The 19,256-nt window shown below is 39.8% G+C and overlaps 1 protein-coding gene across 1 annotated transcript; it reads right to left on the bottom strand.

Moving 5' to 3' along the window:
• Nucleotides 1–8,860: 8,860 nt before the first annotated feature.
• On the bottom strand, nt 8,861–18,419 carry LOC128044428 (monocarboxylate transporter 1-like). Its single transcript, XM_052636630.1, has 4 exons — nt 18,203–18,419; nt 16,865–17,008; nt 11,387–12,253; nt 8,861–9,108 (listed from the first exon to the last, which is right to left on the bottom strand). Exons 1-4 carry the CDS (start codon nt 18,417–18,419, stop codon nt 8,861–8,863), a joined length of 1,476 nt encoding a protein of 491 aa, XP_052492590.1.
• Nucleotides 18,420–19,256: the final 837 nt, after the last annotated feature.

Raw genomic sequence — 19,256 nt, 5'->3', positions numbered from 1 at the left:
TCACCCTGCTTATTTAACTTATATGCAGAGTACATCATGAGAAACGCTGGGCTGGAAGAAGCACAGCTGGAATCAAGATTGCCAGGAGAAATATCAATAACCTCACATATGCAGATGATACCACCCTTATGGCAGAAAGTGAAGAGGAACTAAAAGCCTCTTGATGAAAGTGAAAGTGGAGAGTGAAAAAGTTGGCTTAAAGCTCAACATTCAGAAAACGAAGATCATGGCATCTGGTCCCATCACTTCATGGGAAATAGATGGGGAAACAGTGGAAACAGTGTCAGACTTCATTTTGGGGGGCTCCAAAATCACTGCAGACGGTGATTGCAGCCTGAAATTAAAAGACACTTACTCCTTGGAAGGAAAGTTATGACCAACCTAGATAGCATATTCAAAAGCAGATGTTGCCAACAAAGGTCCGTCTAGTCAAGGCTATGGTTTTTCCAGTGGTCATGTATGGATGTGAGAGTTGGACTGTGAAGAAAGCTGAGCGCTGAAGAATTGATGCTTTTGAACTGTGGTGTTGGAGAAGACTCTTGAGAGTCCCTTGGACTGCAAGGAGATCCAACCAGTCCATTCTAAGGGAGATTAGTCCTGAAATTTCTTTGGAAGGAATGATGCTAAAGTTGAAACTCCAGTACTTTGGCCACCTCATGTGAAGAGTTGACTCATTGGAAAGGACTCTGATGCTGGGAGGGATTGGGGGCAGGAGGAGAAGGGGACGACAGAGGCTGAGATGGCTGGATGGCATCACTTACTCTATGGACGTGAGTTTGAGGAACTCCGGGAGTTGGTGATGGACAGGAGGCCTGGCATACTTCGATTCATGGGGTTGCAAAGAGTCGGAGACGACTGAACGACTCAACTGAAGTGAACTGAACTGATTATTCTACTGTGTGTGTGTGTGTGTGTGTGTGTGTGTGTGTGTGTGTGTGTGTATGCATATGCTACATTTTCTTCTCTCCATTTATCTGCTGTTAGACCCCTAGGCTGCTTCCATGTCTTGGCTATTGTAAATAGTGCTTCTGTGAACATTGTGGTGCATTCATCTTTTCAAATTAACAGTTTTCATCTTTCCATATAAATATCCAGGAACAGGATTGCTGGATAAAATGGCGGCTCTATTTTCAGATTTTTAAGGAACCTCCATACTGTTGTCAATAGTGGCAGTGTAACAGAAGGGAAAGGGGCAGAGCACAGCTTTTGAAAGAATAACATAGCCCAAGAACACAACATAAACTGATTAGAATCAAATGGGACCAAGTTGGTAGACAAGACTAGACCTTGATCCTCAGTCAGCAAGTGAAATGACACACTCAGAGGTGTCATAACAGTTCCAAGGCACTGTTAAAAAAACAAGGAGTGGGCGTTGGCCCAAATCCTGGGAATCTCTGCCTCTTCCCCCAAAAAGTTAGAAAAATCCTCCCACTCATTAGCATGTGAAATTACCCAGCCTATAAAAACTAACCAGGCCAAATTTCGGGGATGTACTCGCAAAGGATGAGATGGCTGGATGGCATCACTGACTCGATGGACGTGAGTCTGAGTGAACTGCGGCAGTTGGTGATGGACAGGGAGGCCTGGCGTGCTGCAATTCATGGGGTCGCAAAGAGTCAGACACAACTGAGCGACTGAACTGAACTGAACTGAACTGAACTCGCCCTCTGTGATGGCCTGCACTCTGTGTAGTGTGCTTCTCTCTATATCTGAATAAATCCACTTCTTCCTATCAGTTTGTTTCTCACTGAATTTTTTCTGCGATGAGACATCAAGAACCTGAGTTTCATTAGGTCCTGAAACCAGGTACCATGGCTTTTGGCTGGCTTTCAGTCCCAGCCACGTGGTTCAAGTCTTAAGCAGGGTTTTGGCTCAGTTTGAGTCCCAGTGAAAGTGGAGAGTGAAAAAGTTGGTTTAAAGCTCAACATTCAGAAAACAAAGATAATGGCATCCGGTCCCATCGCTTCATGGGAAATAGATTGGTAAACAGTGGAAACAGTGTCAGACTATCACTTCATGGGAAATAGATGGGGAAACAGTGGAAACAGTGTCAAACTTTATTTTGGGGGGCTCCAAAATCACTGCAGACGGTGATTGCAGCGATGAAATTAAAAGATGCTTACTCCTTGGAAGAAAAGTTATGACCAACCTAGATAGCATATTCAAAAGCAGAGACATTACTTTGCCGACTAAGGTCCACCTAGTCAAGGCAATGGTTTTTCCTGTGGTCATGTATGGATGTGAGAGTTGAACTGTATAGAAGGCTGAGCACCGAAGAATTGATGCTTTTGAACTGTGGTGTTGGAGAAGACTCTTGAGAGTCCCTTGGACTGCGAGGAGATCCAACCAGTCCATTCTGAAAGAGATCAGCTCTGGGATTTCTTTGGAAGGAATGATGCTAAAGCTGAAACTCCAGTACTTTGGTCACCTCATGTGAAGAGTTGACTCATTGGAAAAGACTCTGATGCTGGGAGAGATTGGGGGCAGGAGGAGAAGGGGACGACAGAGGCTGAGATGGCTGGATGGCATCACTGACTCGATGGACATGAGTCTGAGTGAACTCTGGGAGTTGGTGATGGACAGGGAGGTCTGGCGTGCTGTGATTCATGGGGTCACAAACAGTCGGATACGACTGAGCGACTGAACTGAACTGAACTGAGTCCCAGCCAGCTGGGTCAAGTCCCAACCAGAGTTTTGGCTGGGGTTGAGTCCCAGCCATGTGGGTTTGGGTCCCTTTAGCTAGGTTCAAGTCCTTGCACATGGGTTCAAGTTCCAATCTGCGGTAAATGGTTTTAGCAGCACCAACTTACATTCCCACCAACAATGCAGTAGTGTTCCCTTTTCTCTACACCCTCTCCAGCACTTATTTATAGCCTGTTTGATGATGGCTATTCTGAGGGGCATGAGGTGACACCTCATTGCAGTTTTGTTTTGCATTTCCCTGATAATCAGTGATGTTAAACATCTTTTCCTGTGCCTGTTGGCCATCTGTATATCTTCTTTGGAGAAATGTTTATCAGGTCTTTTTCCTATTTTTTAAATTAGGTTGTTTGGTTTTTTGTTACTGAGTTGTATAAGCTGTTTGTATATTTTAGAAATTAAGCCCTTGTTGGTTGCATTGTTTGGAAATATTTTCTCCCATTTCATAGGTTGCCTTTTTGTTTTGTTCATGGACAATCAAGATTTTTAAATGCTGCTTTAGGTAAAACTGTTTTGATAGACTGGAATGTATTAGAATTTTTTAAAAAATCCAGGTGTTTCACAAAGTGACATAATAATAATCAAATACAGTCATTGGGTGATAAGAAGAAACATAGTGTTTCTGGTTCTGCCTTTAAATTTAATCACAGATTATGTACTCTGTTTAATGTCTGTTTTACTTTCTAGACTATAAAACTCTGAGGAAACATTCCTTGTGTTAGTCACTATTGTAAATTCCCAAGGCTCTATACAGTGTTGGGCATGTGGTTGGCTTTCAGATATTATGTATATGATGAATAAAGAAACACATAAAATTGTCTTAAAATGCCCCTCCAGCCTCAAATATGAAAAGCACTCAGAAGTATTGGGTGCATTTCTTCCTTTCTTTGTAAGTGGGGTGGTAAGGCACAGAGAAGGAAACACAGCAACAAGAGAAAAACACCCCAGGGTAAACATCTCTTGATTACACATTTGTAGACTGTCAACATAGGAAGGGACTTACTCCCAGCCCACTTCTCCTTCTGGCTTCTTAATGACTACTGGCCACCTCTTCCTATGACTCAGCCAGCAGGAGCTCAGTAATGCAAGCTCTTTTAATTCTTAAAATAGTAAAGCATGGTAGGAAAGAAAGTCCACAAATGAAGAAACCATGTTATGAATTCTGGTGCCAGGAATAAAGACTGTAAATCAGATTATGAATACACCAGAGACCAGGAATCATCTTGTTCTTTTTGGTGCAGGACTTGAACGATTTCTTTGGCCACTGTTTACCCTCCAAGATTACCAAGGACTCACCTCTTCCATTCTAGTTTTTTTTTCCCAGAGTTTCCATCCACTCTTGAGTCTGTACCTTCAGCTCTACTGAGGTAGCTGAGTAGAGCTTTCATGCCCCTGAGCTGCTATGCTCTTTTGAGGGCAGATGATCTGCTAGGATGAAGGGCTGTGTTGTGTACTTTTTTTCTTCACTTTTCATTGAAATTTAAAATTCATAGAAAAGTTGGCACATTGAGTTCCTATTCTCTTCACCTAGCTCTCAGATTTAAAATTTTTTTTAAGTTTTATTTCATATTGGAGTATAGTTGATTCACAATGTTGTGTTAGTTTCAGGTATACAGCAAAGTGATTTAGTTATACATGCTTTCCTTCCTCTGATGTTAATTTCTTCCAGAATAATGGAACATTGGTCATAACTAGGAAGTTAACATTGGACAATCCTATTAACTAAACCACAGACCAATTTTTCCATTAACATTCTTTTTTAGTTCCAGGACCTAATCCAAGATATTGCATGTGTTGTTTTACTTATAGCCACCTCCCTGGGGTTTTGTAGGGGTTGGATAATAAACCGCATGTAGAAGGGCTTCATAGACCATGAACTTGTGTTACCAGCAGTTCTCTTCCATTATTGTTCTGGTTAATGATAAAACATACACTTCCCTCCCAGCACTGCAGGGTGTGAGCAGATTCCAATTTCATTACTAAAATGACTAAAACTGTATGCTGGGCACTTTAATCCTCACAGCAATTATATTATGCTTCTGTTATGAGACTCAAGAGTTGATATATTCTTAGGCTTCCTCCCAATAGCTGCCTTTTCATATGTTATCTCATCACAGCACTTACTGTGCCATCTTCCCCACTAGACTAGAAGCTGGGGCTGCCAGGAACTGACTTTTGTTTTGTTGTCCCTGCTATCCAGCAAATAGGTACCTGTGCTGTGCTGTACTTAGTCCTCAGTTGTATCCGACTCTTTGTGACCCCATGGACTACAGCCCACCAGGCACTTCTGTCCATGGGAATTCTCCAGGCAGGAATGCTGAAGTGGGTTGCCATGCTCTCTTCCAGGGGCTCTTCCAAGCCCAGGGATCAAAGCCAGGTCTCCCGCATTGCAGGCGGATTCTTTATCAGCTGAGCCACCAGGGAAGCCCAGGAATACTGGAGAGGGTAGCCTACCCCTTCTCCAGGGTATCTTCCTGACCCAGGAATTGAACCAGGGTCTCCTGCAGTGCAGGCAGATTCTTTACGAGCTGAAATACCAGGGAACCCCAAATAGGTACTTAGATGATGCTCAAAAAACGCTGCTTAGATAAATGAATAAATGATCTTTTACCCACTGCTCTATTCCGAAAACTGCTGTTTCCCTTTCAACTTACTGTTCAGTTTGCCTTCCCCTACCAGAAAGTAAGATCCATAGAACACAGACTGCTGAGTTTCACTCCCTAATGAACTTTCAATACCTAGAACCCTGTTTAGAACTGACAACTCAGACATGGTAAATGTCAATAATATCTGTTGAATGGATGTGTGGAAAGGTAGACTTCCTCCTTTGGCCCATATCATCCTGTCTTTTTATGACATCACCATATTTTTCTCTGATGCTGATCTCAATAAGTTAATGTTCAATAATGCTGTGATGTGGGTGAGCACTGACAGCTCTGGCTTCCTGAGTTAAATGGTCATTTGCAGCTGAATGGTGACTGGAGGGGGAATCACAGGAATGCTGTCTGCAGGAAGGAGGCAGTGATGGTTGGCACAGGTGGCCTGTGGACTCTATACCCTACAGCTTGGTCCAGGACCAGGAGAACCATGCCTTGAGGCTATCTGTGCTCTGTGCTCTTTTTAATGTTTTTGTTTTTAATATTTTTATTTATTTGGCTGAGGCAGGTCTTAGTTGTGGCACGAGGTATCAGCGTGTAGGATCCTTAGTTACAGCATGTAAGAGCTTCAGGTGAAGCATACAAACTCTTAGTTGTGGCATGTAGGATCTAGTTCCTGGCAAGGGATTGAACCCAGGCCCCCTGCATTGGGAACGCACAGTCTTAGCCACTGGACCACCGGGGAAGTCCTTGTGCTCTGTGCTCATGGCTTCCATGTCACACTCACCTCCCTTTCACCAGAATGCAACTCTAAATGACAAACAGACAATGGCTTATAATAATCATTAGCTTGATTTCCTTAGGAGATAATTTCCTTTTGTCACAACTCTTCTATTTCAAATCTATTTTTCCTGTCACTAATGAAAAGATAACAATCACATTCCCATTAAGGAAAACGGATATAGGGTAAAAGTCACCATTCCAACACAAGTATGGTTGGAATTTTATGTTTTCCCCTTTCCTTTTTTCCCCCCAAGAGTATATTATATATGCTTATCTAGTTTGTGTGTTCTGTGTTTTTCACTTAACATTGTATCATGCTTATAACAGAGGGATCTTTCCATGCTATGAGACTTCATAACCATCTATTTAAATATACTCTACACATTTAAAGATGTTCAAATACATTATTCATTTCACTGTCAGATATGCCAAGCAAACTCATCTAAAGAATTTGAAAGATAAAAACTCAAGGAACCTAAATATTTTTGACTGTTAAATGTCAAGCTTAAAAAAATAAACCTCTGGAATTCCCTAGCAGTCCAGTGCTTAGGACTCTGCACTGCACTTCCACAGCAAGGTACAGGGGTTCATCCCGTGGTTGGGGACCTAAGATCTTACATGTCACACAGCACAACAACAACAACAAATCTCTAAAAGTATATGGAGGGCGACACATGAAAAAATGGTCAACATCATTCATGTTCAAGGAAATGTCACCCACTACATTCCAACTAAAATTAAAAAGATCAGCAATGCCAAGTGCTGACAAGAATGCAGAATAGCTAGAATTTGCATACATCATTAGTGAGATTAGCAAATGGGATAGCCACTGAGAAAACAGTGTGATAATTTCTTACAAAGTCAACCATGCATTTGTCATGACTCAGCAATTCCAATGCTGGGCATCTACCCAAGAGAAAAGAGAGCATATGTCCGCTAGACCCCTATGTGAATATTCACAGCATCTTAACTTGTAACAGCTAAAAAGTGGAAACAGCTCACATGTCCAACTGGTGGATGGATATACAAAGTATGGAACATCTGCACAAAGAAATGGGCTTCCTGGGTGGCTCCATGGTAGAGAATCTGCCTGCCAGTGCAGGAGACTTGGGTTCAATCCCTGGGTCAGAAAGAGCCTCTGCAGGAGGAAATGGTAACCCATTCCAGTATTCTTGCCTGAGAAATCTCATGGACATAGGAGCCCGAAGGGCTACAGTCCATGGGGTCACAAAAGAGACATGACTTAGCCACTAAACAACAAAACAACAACAAATACTCCTCAACAATAAAAAGCAAAGAATTACTGAAAAATGCAACAACAGGATGGATCATAAAACATTATGCTATTGTGAAGTCAGACACAGAAGGCTACTCCCAACTGTTTTTACTCAAACACTTCTGACGCCAAATGTGTGGGTTATTTTCACACCAACAACCACTTTGCCAATTCTCCAGACACCAAGTGGGTGTCCTACAGTTCAGTTCAATTCTGACATAAAGTATCCAGAGTTAGCATCAGATTCCACAGATTTAAAGGCTTAGTCTCACAAGACTGCCTTCACTTCAGATTCCATTCTCAAGTCCCAGGTTGCCACCTGTACTTGTGACCAATCCTTTGTCAAGGTTGATAATTTGCTAGAATGGATCGCTGAACTCAGGGAAACACTTTGCTTACATGCAGTGATTTATTATATAGTATACATTTCAGAACAGCCAGATGGAAGGGATTCATAGGGCAAAATATGGAGGGGAGGAGTGGCAGGGAACTTCCATGTCTTATCTGGGCACACTACCCTCCCAGTACCTTAAGGTACTCACCAGCCAGGAAGCTCTCTGTAGTTTAGGGGGTTTCATTACATAGGTGTGATCGATTATTTTATTGGACATTAATAATTGAACTCAATTTCTAGTCCCTCTCCCCTCCCCAGAGGTCATGGGGCTGAAAGAGCCAACCTCCTAATCATGCCTTGGCCTCTCTAGAGACTAGCCCCCATCCTGAAGTTAAGAACGGGGTCTCCAGCCACCAGTCACTTAATTAGCATGCAAAAGATACTCTTATCACTCCCAACGTTCCAAGGGTTCTAGGAGCTCTATACCAGGAAGTGAGGATAAAGATCAAATATATGCTATCATGCCACAGTTACATACTAGGTCATTTCATACAGGCTTCCCAGGTGGCACAGTGGTAAAGAATCCGCCTGTCAATGCAGGAGATGCCAAGAGATATGAATTGGGTGGGGAAGATGCCCTGGAGGAGGGCATGGCAACTCACTCCAGAGAATCCATGGACATAGGAGCCTGGTGGGCTATATAGTCCATGGGATCCCAAAGAGTCGACACTACTGAGCATGCAGGCATAGGGGAAGTAGGTACCAGGTGCTTTAGTTAAGGAGAGGATTGACTGCAAAGGAGCAGAAGGGAATTATCTTGGCTGTTTGAAATGTTCTACATCGGAATGGTAGTTATTTGACAAAAGAACTTTGTAAAAATTCATTAAACTTTATAAAAGGACTGTGAACAGTATATAAGTATACCTGAATAAATATGACTTCAAATAAAATCTATTTCCTTCTGTCACCTTTTGCAAATGTCCCTTGCCCCTAAAAAGTGTGACTGTAAGTGGGTGTAAAGGAAGGAATAAAAATTCCATCAGTGAACACCTGGTCTGACTTCTACACAAGTGTCCACTGTCCATGGTGAGCACCAAGAGTAGATCATGATTCAGTAGCATTTTTCATGTATCTTTGCTCCAAAGCTTCTGTTTCTCCCTGATTTCAGCCTCAAAGTTCCTCCTCTTTGGGTCCTTCTTCTGTGCCTTTCAGTTCTGGAGACTGAGCAGCTTTAATAACTTCTTTTGGTTCCATCTCTTTACTTTCTTTTTTCTGTTTCTTTCCTGCCTTTTGTTCTTTAGCCTCAAGTCGGTAATTGATGCCCATGCCGATGAAGAGATAGATGCCTGCGACAATAAGGATTATGCCACATGCCCAGTATGTGTACTTATAGTCTCCATATATGTCATTGAGACGACCTAAGGATGTCAAAAAAAACAAGTTATGTGGGTAAACAATTATACCCTTTCCCAAATAAAGGTTAAGGATCCTTTCAAAGAGCCCATAAATGACAAATTAGTCTAAAAAGAAACTGCTCAAAGTTGTATGATCTTTCGTTTATGATGTCACACTGATTTTGGGGTGTCCCTGCACATTCTGTTATCTTTAGCAACTTGAAAATAACTAAATCTTGGGAAATTTGAATTGAGAAAGTCCTGGAGATCACCTAGAATCAATTCTCTCAATATCCAATGGAAAAATTTGCTCAAAAGAGGTTTAGGAGTCTTGTCCAAGGCCACAGAGCTAATTCCAGTCTCCCAGGCCAATGCACTTTTTCTGACATCAACTTTTCCCAAAGAATGTTCCTAGGGACACTCATCCTCTGCTAAAACATTAACTAACAGCAATACTTTCCACCATTCTAACCTCACACCAGGAAGATTCTATCATCATTTCCACTGTATAACATAAAAGCTGAAGTACAGAAACTTTAAGGAAGTCATCCAAGGTCACAAAGCTTTAAATGAAACAGGTTGGCTTTAACCCCAGCGAGTCTGACTCTGAGGCATGCACCCATAACCTCTGTGCTTCAGGCTACCTCCCTAACATTTGCACAGTCAAGTAAATTTGGAAATGACACATCATAGTCTTTTCTATTCAAGTTTTTATGAGGTCTGATATTAAAGAAATTTATTTAATCCTCATTATAGTAAAATTTATTAGCAACTCATCAAACTAGTATTAAGAAACAAACTTTGGAAAACTTGACACATATAAAGGCTACAATAACCAATTCAAATATGATTCCACATGGTTTTCCAATGCAGGGCATCACTCACTCAGCAATACTTAGTTTCTATATATCAGTACAGCCCTGGGTCTGCTAAGCCCTGAGTTAAGAGTGAGCAAAAGAGGTAACGTCCACAGTTCAGTGGAGAAGAGAAATGTTAATCCAATAACCACACAGACTGTGACAAGTGCTACAGGTGTGCTTGAAGGCAGAAATTAGGGGTTTGGGGCTAGCAAGGAGGGTCAGGAAGGCTGTTTTACAGTGCAAACTTAACCAAAACTTACAGGAGGATAGAATTAACCTAGGAGAAAGGAGATGGGAAAAGGATCTGGGCGGAGAACAGCCAGTGCTAAGGCAGGTGGGATGGGGAAACACCAGGTGTGAGAGGGCAGCACAGAAAACAAACTGGGTGGTAGGAAGTGAGGCTGCAGAAAGAGGTGGGCCAGGCCATGCAGGAACCAGCAGCCACAGTAGGGAATTTCATCTTCACCCTCAGAACGCGGGAAGCAACTGGAGTGTTCTAAGAGACGGGAGAACAGCTAGAGTGGATATGGGTAAAGCTAGAAGGCTACTGATAGAAGATCGGAGATTAGGATAAGAGCAGTAGTAGTGATGGAGAAAAAAATGAGCAGATTAGAAAGAGATTTAGGAAGCGAAAAACGAACAGGATTTGGAATCTCCTTGGATATACTGGCTTGGCCAAAAAAGTTCAATTGGGGTTTTTCTGTAAGATCTTATGGAGGAGAGAAAGTGGAAAAGTTTTGCCAGGTCAGTAGTGGGTCTTTCATTACGTGTCCTTCTTAACTTTATAGTACATAATCTCAAAAACATGCATCACATCCAGAAGTCCAAATTATTGTTGTATTTTGTATTAATGATAATTTAAAAATGTAAACTGTTTAGCACTGACTGAGAGAATAATACCTCAGGTTTTATGGTCACTTCTTAGCTGTGTGATCCTGGGCAAGTTATTTCACTTTCAAAAGCCTCTATTTCTTTAAAGTGGGAACAATAATAGTCTGATATCATAGTCTTGCAATATATGACAGAATATAGAAATGATTAAGACAGTCCCTGGTACACTGTGAGCCCTCATCTGGTACCTACTGTTATTTTAAATATTACTTTTGAAATAAATTCCACAATTAAAAAGAAATCACCAACAGTATTTTAAAGGTGGTTATACATTTTTCTACAGTAAATGTTAGGATTTTTTTTAATCAGAAAAATTATTAGAAATACTTAAATTTATAATAGCTTTTTATTCCTCTTTCAGCTTGAGGATTCACTTTAATTCAGTTCTATAAGTATTTGAGCAATTGCTGTGCCAAGCACTGTGTCAGCCCTGAGGGTACAGAAATGAGGACTATCAAGCAGCCCACTGACTTCTGCTTTCCATCACCTTCCCAATCTTCTCTGCCTGTTTTATGTTAATAGAACCATAGAAATTGGGAGACATACTGTACCTAAAACTGGTGGCCCCAGGAGGATAGGGCAGCACTCCACAATGGTCACCAACCCCACAGCACTGGAGAATCTCTCGGCTCCCACAAGGTCCATCAGTGTTTCAAACAGTACAGCACCAAACCACCCAAAAGCAAATCCAAGGAATCCGGAGTAGACACAGAACCCTATGTAGCTGGAAGATAAAGGTACTAGCATATGACATACTCCGTTCATGATAATAGAAGCAGCCAAAAAGTACTGAATTCGTGGTCTTACCCACTTTGTGTTGGCTACAAATCCCATACAAGGTCTGGATACCATGTCAACAAAAGCCAGAATGGAGAGAAGGAAGGCAGCCTTCTCACTAGAGTGATGTTGACTCTTGGCATAATTGCTAATAAAGACTAAAGGCGTAGCCATCCCAAAAGACATGATCACATTCCCAGAGAGGTACAGCAGGAAGCCTCTGTGCTTCAACAAGGATAGGTCCAAAAGTTTGTAAACTGTTTGAAGAAGTGATTGTTTCTCCTTTGGGGAGTTTCTGCCATTAACTCCTGTCTTTGGATTACCTGGCCCCTTGTTTGCATCACATTTTCCAGCTTCCTGAAGGAATTCTTTAGACTTTTCTTTCTCTGAAGTGGTTGGCTTGGGCCCTATTGGTCTCATCAGGGCTCCAGCCACACAGCAGTTTAGTAGGAGGGCCCCCAGAATTAGGAAGCTTCCTCTCCAGCCAAAGGCAGCAAAAAGAGCCTGGTTGAGTGGGGCCATGGCAGAGAGGAACACAGGGCTGCCTGCCATGGCTAGTCCACTTGCTAACGGCCGCTTCTTGTAGAAATACTTGCCAATCATAGTAAAAGCTGGACTGAAGTTGAAGGCAAGCCCAAGACCTGGGGAGAGGGGAAGAACAAACAATCACATACCATCAGAAACATATTTGGAAATGATTAACTAGGGAAAGAACTGACATGGAAAGAGGTCAAAATCATGAGAGGCTATTGTAACTAGTAGGTCATGAGGTGGACTATTATCAAATAAATACAGACATAAAATCTCTTTATGCAGCAAATACTAGATTTATACACACACACACACACGTGTGTGTGTGTGTGTGTGTGTGTGTGTGTGGCATGCCATGTGGCTTGCAGGATCTTAGTGCCCTGAACAGGGACTGAACCCATGCCCCCTACAGTGGAAGTGTGCAGTCTTAACCGCTGCACCACCAGGGAAGTCCCTAAAAAATGTATATTATTAAAAACAATTCTTTTCACTTTAGCAACAAAAAGAACAATAGAGATTCTTTGTCTAATTTCATAATTACAAATGTATTAGAACTATTGGAAAAGGATAAATAATTGGTGGGCCTACCCTAACAAATAAATAAACATATTGTACAGCTATAGTAATAGAACAAAACACTTACTCAAAATTGAAAAACTGATTTCTAAAAGTGGGAAGAAAATCCAGAAATAGAACCAAAAGATATATTTAAATTAATAGGGAAAAAATGGATTTTTCAGCTAATGGGGTTGGGACAGTAACTATGCTGATAACCTTTTAAGTGGTCTTCCAATCTTGCTTTTCTACTAGGTAAACCAGGTTAGGATGCTTGCCCATTTCCATCTCTCTAATGACTGCCTGTCCATAACTTTTCACTCTGGATTAAGAGGTCCTATGACTTGGCTCACACCTACCTCCCTGCCCTCACTTCAGTCTGTTCTTTTTGTGCAAAGTGGAACTATGACTCTAGGTTTCCACAAAGCCTTCTCCTGGCTATCATTCAGATCTCAACTCAAAATCACAATCTCCTTCCCTTTAGGGGCCATTCGATCCTTCTCTATCAAATTCTGTTTTAAGTCTTTGCAAAGCACTTATTACTACCTGAATTTTTCTTATTTATTCATTTATTTGTTGGCCTGTTTATTGTCTGATTCCCTCCACTAAGGATCAGGAATTTTGCTTGTCATGTTGGTCTCCCCACAGAGCTTGAACCAGTGCCTGGCATATAGTTAGGGATTCAATGAATATTTGCTGAGTAAATTAATGTCATGAAATAATGAACAGGTTGAATAACCACATGGGAACAAATAAAGTTCTATTCCTTCTTTGTGCTATTCAGATATTCCAGATGAATTAAAATATTTAAATATTTAAAAGTTTAATGCAGTAAAAGTATAGATCTAAAAAGATAATACCTATTATTAGCATTATCTCAGGTCCTGCAGGTGGGGCTGTAAATTATTAAAACCTTTCTAAAAGAGTAATTGACCAATCGTATCAAAAACCTTTTCTTCCCCCAGTAATTGCACTTCTACAATTTATCCAAAGAAAATTATCATTTTCAAAGATGCATACAGAGGCACTATCATACAAACACTGTTTATTAAGAGTGAAAATACAAACAATCTAAACATCCTTCAATTAAAGTGAAATAAATTATAGTACATCTATCCAGTGAAAAAATAATAGCTGCTAAAGTATATTTACTGAGATGGGGAAACTATTAATATGTACATGATGTATTACTAAGTAAAAAAAACTGGTTACAAATATTTCACATAATCTGGTCAGTTTTCATTCCAATCCCAAAGAAGGGCAATGCCAAAGAATGTTTAAATTACTGTATAATTGTGCTCATTTCACATGCTAGCAACATAATACTCAAAATCCTTCTAGTTAGGCTTCAGCAGTACATGAACTGAGAACTTCCAGATGTACAAGCTGGGTTTAGAAAAGGCAGAGGAACCAGAGATCAAATTGCCAACATTTATTGAATAATAGAGAAAGCAAGGGAATTCCAGTAAAACATCTATTTCTGCTTCATTGACTATGGTAAAGCCTTTGACTGTGCAGATCACAACAAACTGGAAAATTCTTAAAGAGATGGGAATACGAGACCACCTTACCTGCCTCCTGAGAAACCTGTAGGCAGGTCAAGATGCAACAATTAGAACTGACATGGAACAACAGACTGGTTCAAAATTGGGAAAGGAGTATGTCAAGGCTATACATTGTCACCCTGCTTATTTAACTTACATGCAGAGTACATCATGTGAAATCCTGGGCTGGGTGACTCAAAAGATTGAATCAAGATTGCTGGAAGAAATATCACAGTCTCAGATATGCAGAAGATGCCACTCTAATGGCAGAAAGCAAAGAGAAACTTTAGAGCCTCTAGATGAGGGTCTTTCACCTCATCTTCCACCTCAGCCAGACTGAAAAAGCTGGCTTATAAGCCAACATTCAAAAAACTAAGATCATGGCATCTGGTCCCATCACTTCGCAGCAAATACAAGGGGGAAAAGTGGAAACTGTGACAGATTTTATTTTCTTGGGCTCCAAAATGACTATGGAATGGTGACTGCAGCCATGAAAGTAAAAGATACTTGCTTCTTGGAAGGAAAGCTATGACAAACCTAGCTGCTGCCACTGCTGCTAAGTTGCTTCAGTCGTGTCTGACTCTGTGCGACCCCATAGATGGCAGCTAACCAGGCTCCCCTGTCCCTGGGATTCTCCAGGCAAGGACACTGGAGTGGGTTGCCATTTCCTTCTCCAATGCATGAAAGTGAAAAGTGAAAGTCAAGTCACTCAGTCGTGTCCGACTCTTCGCGACCCCATGGGCTGCAGCCTACCAGGCTCCTCCGCCCATGGGATTTTCCAGGCAAGAGTACTGGAGTGGGGTGCCATTGCCTTCTCCAATGACAAACCTACACAGCACATCAAAAAGCAGAGACATCACTTTGCTGACAAAGGTCCGTGTAGTCAAAGCTATGGTTTTCCCAGTAGTCATGTATGGAAGTGAGAATTGGACCATAAAGAAAGCTGAGTGCCAAAGAATTGGATGGCAAGGATATCAAACCAGTCAATCCTGAATATTCATTGGAAGGACTGATGCTGAAACTGATGCTCCAATACTTTGGCCACCTGATGCAAAGAGCCAGCTCATTGGAAAAGACCCTGATGCTGGGAAAGATTGAGGGCAGGAGGAGAAAGGGGCAACAGAAGATGAGATGGTTAGATGGCATCACTGACTTAATGGACAAGAGTTTGCGCAAACTCTGGTAGATAGTGAAGGATAGGGAAGCCTGGTGAGCTGCAGTCCATGGGGTCACAAAGAGTTGGACATGACTTAGTAACTGAACAACAATATCCCTTTTTAAAAAAATTTTAACTTTATTGGAGTATAGCTGATATTTGTTAGTTTCAGGTATACAGCAAAGTGATTCAGTTTTACATATACATATATTCATGCTTTTTAAGATTTTTTTCTCTTACAGGTTAGCACAGAGTACTGAGGAGAATTCCTTGTGTTATTGTCCTTGTTCATTATCTTTCTTAAATACAGTACTGTGTGTATGTTCATCCCAAGCTCCTAATTTATCCCCTACCCCTCAACATTTCCCCTTTGGTCACCATAAGTTTTTTCAATATCTATAATCTGTTTCTGTAAATAAGTTCATTTGTCTAATTTTTAAAAATTAGATTCCACATATAAGTGATATCACGATATTTGTCTTTGACTTACTTCACTTAATCTCATTCCTTTTTGTTCTAAAAGTTCTATGTGTATAGAAGAATTTTTAAAACAAAACTTTTTGTTTTGTTTTTAGAAAGAATATAGAAAACTATACAAAAATCATATAGAAAAACTATAGAAAAATCAGTGGATATGGCATCAAAATGTTTTTTAAATAAATCTTATTGGAGTATAGTTGATTTATAATGTTGTGTTAGTTCCAGGTGTATAGCAAAGTGAATCAGTTATACATGTACACACATCTACTCTTGGGTTTTTTTTTTAAGATTCTTTCCCATATATGCTATTACAGAGTATTGAGTATTGTGCTATAGAGCAGATTATTATAAATTATCTTCTTCACATATAGAAGTGTGCATATGTCAATCCCATATCCCAGTTTATCCCTCACCCCCCATGTTATCAAAATATTAATGGTAGTTTTCTCTGAACTGTAGAGCTCTGGGTGTTGACAGTATTTATATTCAGCAGTTCTATTTTCTTAATTTAGCTATTAGAAAGAGTTTTCCCATGTGTGCCCTTTATCCTTTGAAATGTATCTGGCTTTTCTATCAGAAAACTCTTTCTATGTATCTGACATTTTCTCTTTCTCCAGTTTGAGCCAGTGCCTTCCTAGGCAGAAGGGGAAATGAGTGGGAACAATTAATGACCTCCCTTTCAACAACTTTTTACCTATCACTGCTATCTTCTTTATAAAAACAAAAAAAGAAAAAGAATTCTCTTTCACTGTATTCATTCAATAAAAAATAATCACTCATTAGGTATGATTACTTTTACACTTAATGTGAACTTTCTTTAAAGACTGCTTTTATAATACTATTAAATTAATGATCAACAGCTCAAAAACATAGTGACCTAGTAATTTTCTAACAAAGAACTTTCATTTTTCAAAAGAATTGGCAAATGGATACTATAAATAGTCCACAAAGAAATTATTGCCTGAAAAGGCATTAGTACAACTCACCTACAATAACTCCGATACAAAAGTAAAGTTCCATCACAGTGCTACAGAAGGAAACTGCAATCAAGCCACAGCCTGACAAGCAGCCACCAAGAATCATGACAGGGCGACTGCCATATTTATTCACCAGGACACTGCTGATAGGACCTATGAGAGAACAGACAGATTAGTAACAATATAGAGGAGAAGCCCAGCCCTCCCATCCACACCTGCTCATGCCATTACTGACATGACAGCATGCTATCCCAGAAAATAAACAGACAGAACACAGTGCTAAAGAATAGTGCTTTCTATCTTTATTTCAGAGTCACAGGTTTGTCTAATGGAAAAAAAATATAGTATTGATTATACATCTTCTATATACCTAGGACATGTTAGATGGGTTTTAACTGAAGTATGAAAGACCATAAGCTAACTATTTTAAGGCAGAAGAGGCTGCAAGTACCCTGATTATAAGTGCTTAAAGGATTCTTCATATATCTAAGATATTATGCACATATATGTAGCAAGTTTGTTTATTTTAAATTTTTTAAAAAATATTTTAATTTATGTATTTGGTTGCTCTGGGTCTTAGTTGAAGCATATGAACTCTGTAAGTTGTGGCATGTGGGATCTAGTTCCCTGACCAGGGTTGAACCTGGGCCCCCTGCCCTGGGAGCACAGAGTCTTAGCCACTGGACCACCAGGGAAGTCCTTATTTTAAAATTTTAGAAGGAATTTAAACATACACGACTGATGAGATATATGAGCTAGTCTGATCATACTTCTGACTTAAGGGCATATTTACTACAAACTACCTAAAATATTGTTTCTCATAGAAAACAACAACAAAACCAAAGCAGGCCTACAAAATAAGAATGCCTACCATCACCACTTTTCTTCAACATTATACCGGAGGTCCAAGCCAGTGCAGTAAGACAGGAGGAAAAAAGGTGTAAGAAAAGGAAGAAACCAAAGTATCAGTATTTGTAGAAGATTTGTTTGTCTACCTAAAATTTTTGAAAAAGAAATCTACCAATAAACTACTGGAAATCAGAGTTTAGCAAGCTTACAGGATATATGATTAAAGTACAAATATCAATTACCTGTCTATACCCAGCAGCCAACATAAAGAAAGCTATCCTTTATAATGACACTGTTTTATATTATAACTGACCCAACAGAGCACACGATTGCTATGTAACTTTGTTAGAATGAAAAATATGATTCTAATCACATAAATCCAATAACTAACATTTCAGTTATTTTTACTAATAAAGATATCAAGAGCAAAAAGTACTTAATACAGAACTTCTGTCTACCCACTGAAAGTTAAAAGAGCAAGACTTCATGGGTACTTACCTCCAGCATACATGACAGCAAACACAATGGAAGATAACCATGACACTTCGCTGGTGCTGGCTTTAAATATTTCTTCAATTTCTTTGTAAAATACACTAATAGATTTGCCAAATGCACAAGAGAAGCCAATGGAAATGAAAGCTCCAACTACCACTGCCCACCCCCAGCCTCCATCTGGTGGGGTATATCCAGTTGGACCTCCATTTGATGGTGGCATTGTAAGTAAAGATGAATTCTAAAATCCAGTTCAAATCCAGATATCTAAAGGGTATGAAATCAAAATAGTACAGAACAAGTAGATCAATAGCAAAGCACTTCCAGTAAATCCCTTACATTTATGAAATAAATAAATAAAGGCATATAGCAATTTTCTAAATAAAAGGTCAAACATTAGATTCTCATTTAATGGGCTGCAAAGTTATCTCAGTAAAGTTTATTTTTCATCCAGATGCTTAGACTTAAGTTTTGTTGTTTTACTATTATGTGACTAGAAAGATTCCTAAATGATGGCTGGCCAATACAGTTTAAATCTGCAAAATGAATCCTGATATCAGAGACTAGTAGTTTTAAACCAAAGATTTCACCTTTTCTTAAGCCCCAGCATTAGTGAAAAACATAGCTAGAAAAAGAAATTTAATATGATTATGAATTACCAGCAGGTGGGAGAAGTTGAGAGCAGATTTACCAGTCTAAAGAAATTAAGTTCTCCTTGGATTTACTTAAACTGGATTCTATTTTATGTCAAAATTAACAACAATATATGTTATCATACATATTTCTGGCCACCCTAACATTACCTGGAGAGATTTAGTACCATATTGACACTGTGCAATGACAATATGATATAAATGATATAAAATGGTTAACAGTAACAATATCACATTTTACTATTCCTTTTTAATACAAATTCTACCTTCCTATCCATAGAAATTAACTTTTAAATAGCTCACATTCTAACTAAACACTTCAAATATAATTTAGAAAGTGATGCTGTAGTGATTAAAAAAAAAAATAACTCAGGAAGAGTTCTTCTTGAGAAGCTAAAAGACTAAGC

The sequence above is a fragment of the Budorcas taxicolor genome, chromosome 3 (genome assembly GCF_023091745.1).
Source record: "Budorcas taxicolor isolate Tak-1 chromosome 3, Takin1.1, whole genome shotgun sequence".
NCBI lineage: Eukaryota > Metazoa > Chordata > Mammalia > Artiodactyla > Bovidae > Budorcas > Budorcas taxicolor.
This window is presented reverse-complemented; position numbering and strand designations above follow the sequence as displayed.

What these genes read in the sequence shown, in the direction of transcription:
- LOC128044428 (XM_052636630.1), bottom strand. Translation starts at nt 18,419, where the DNA reads ATGCCACCATCAAATGGAGGTCCAACTGGATATACCCCACCAGATGGA. An exon ending in TTGTATCGGAGTTATTGTAG is followed by an intron (nt 12,254 to 16,864) that starts GTGAGTTGTACT and finishes CCCTCTCCCCAG; the next exon opens with GTCTTGGGCTTGCCTTCAAC. An exon ending in CCTGGGGCCACCAGTTTTAG is followed by an intron (nt 9,109 to 11,386) that starts GTACAGTATGTC and finishes TGACATCCTTAG; the next exon opens with GTCGTCTCAATGACATATAT.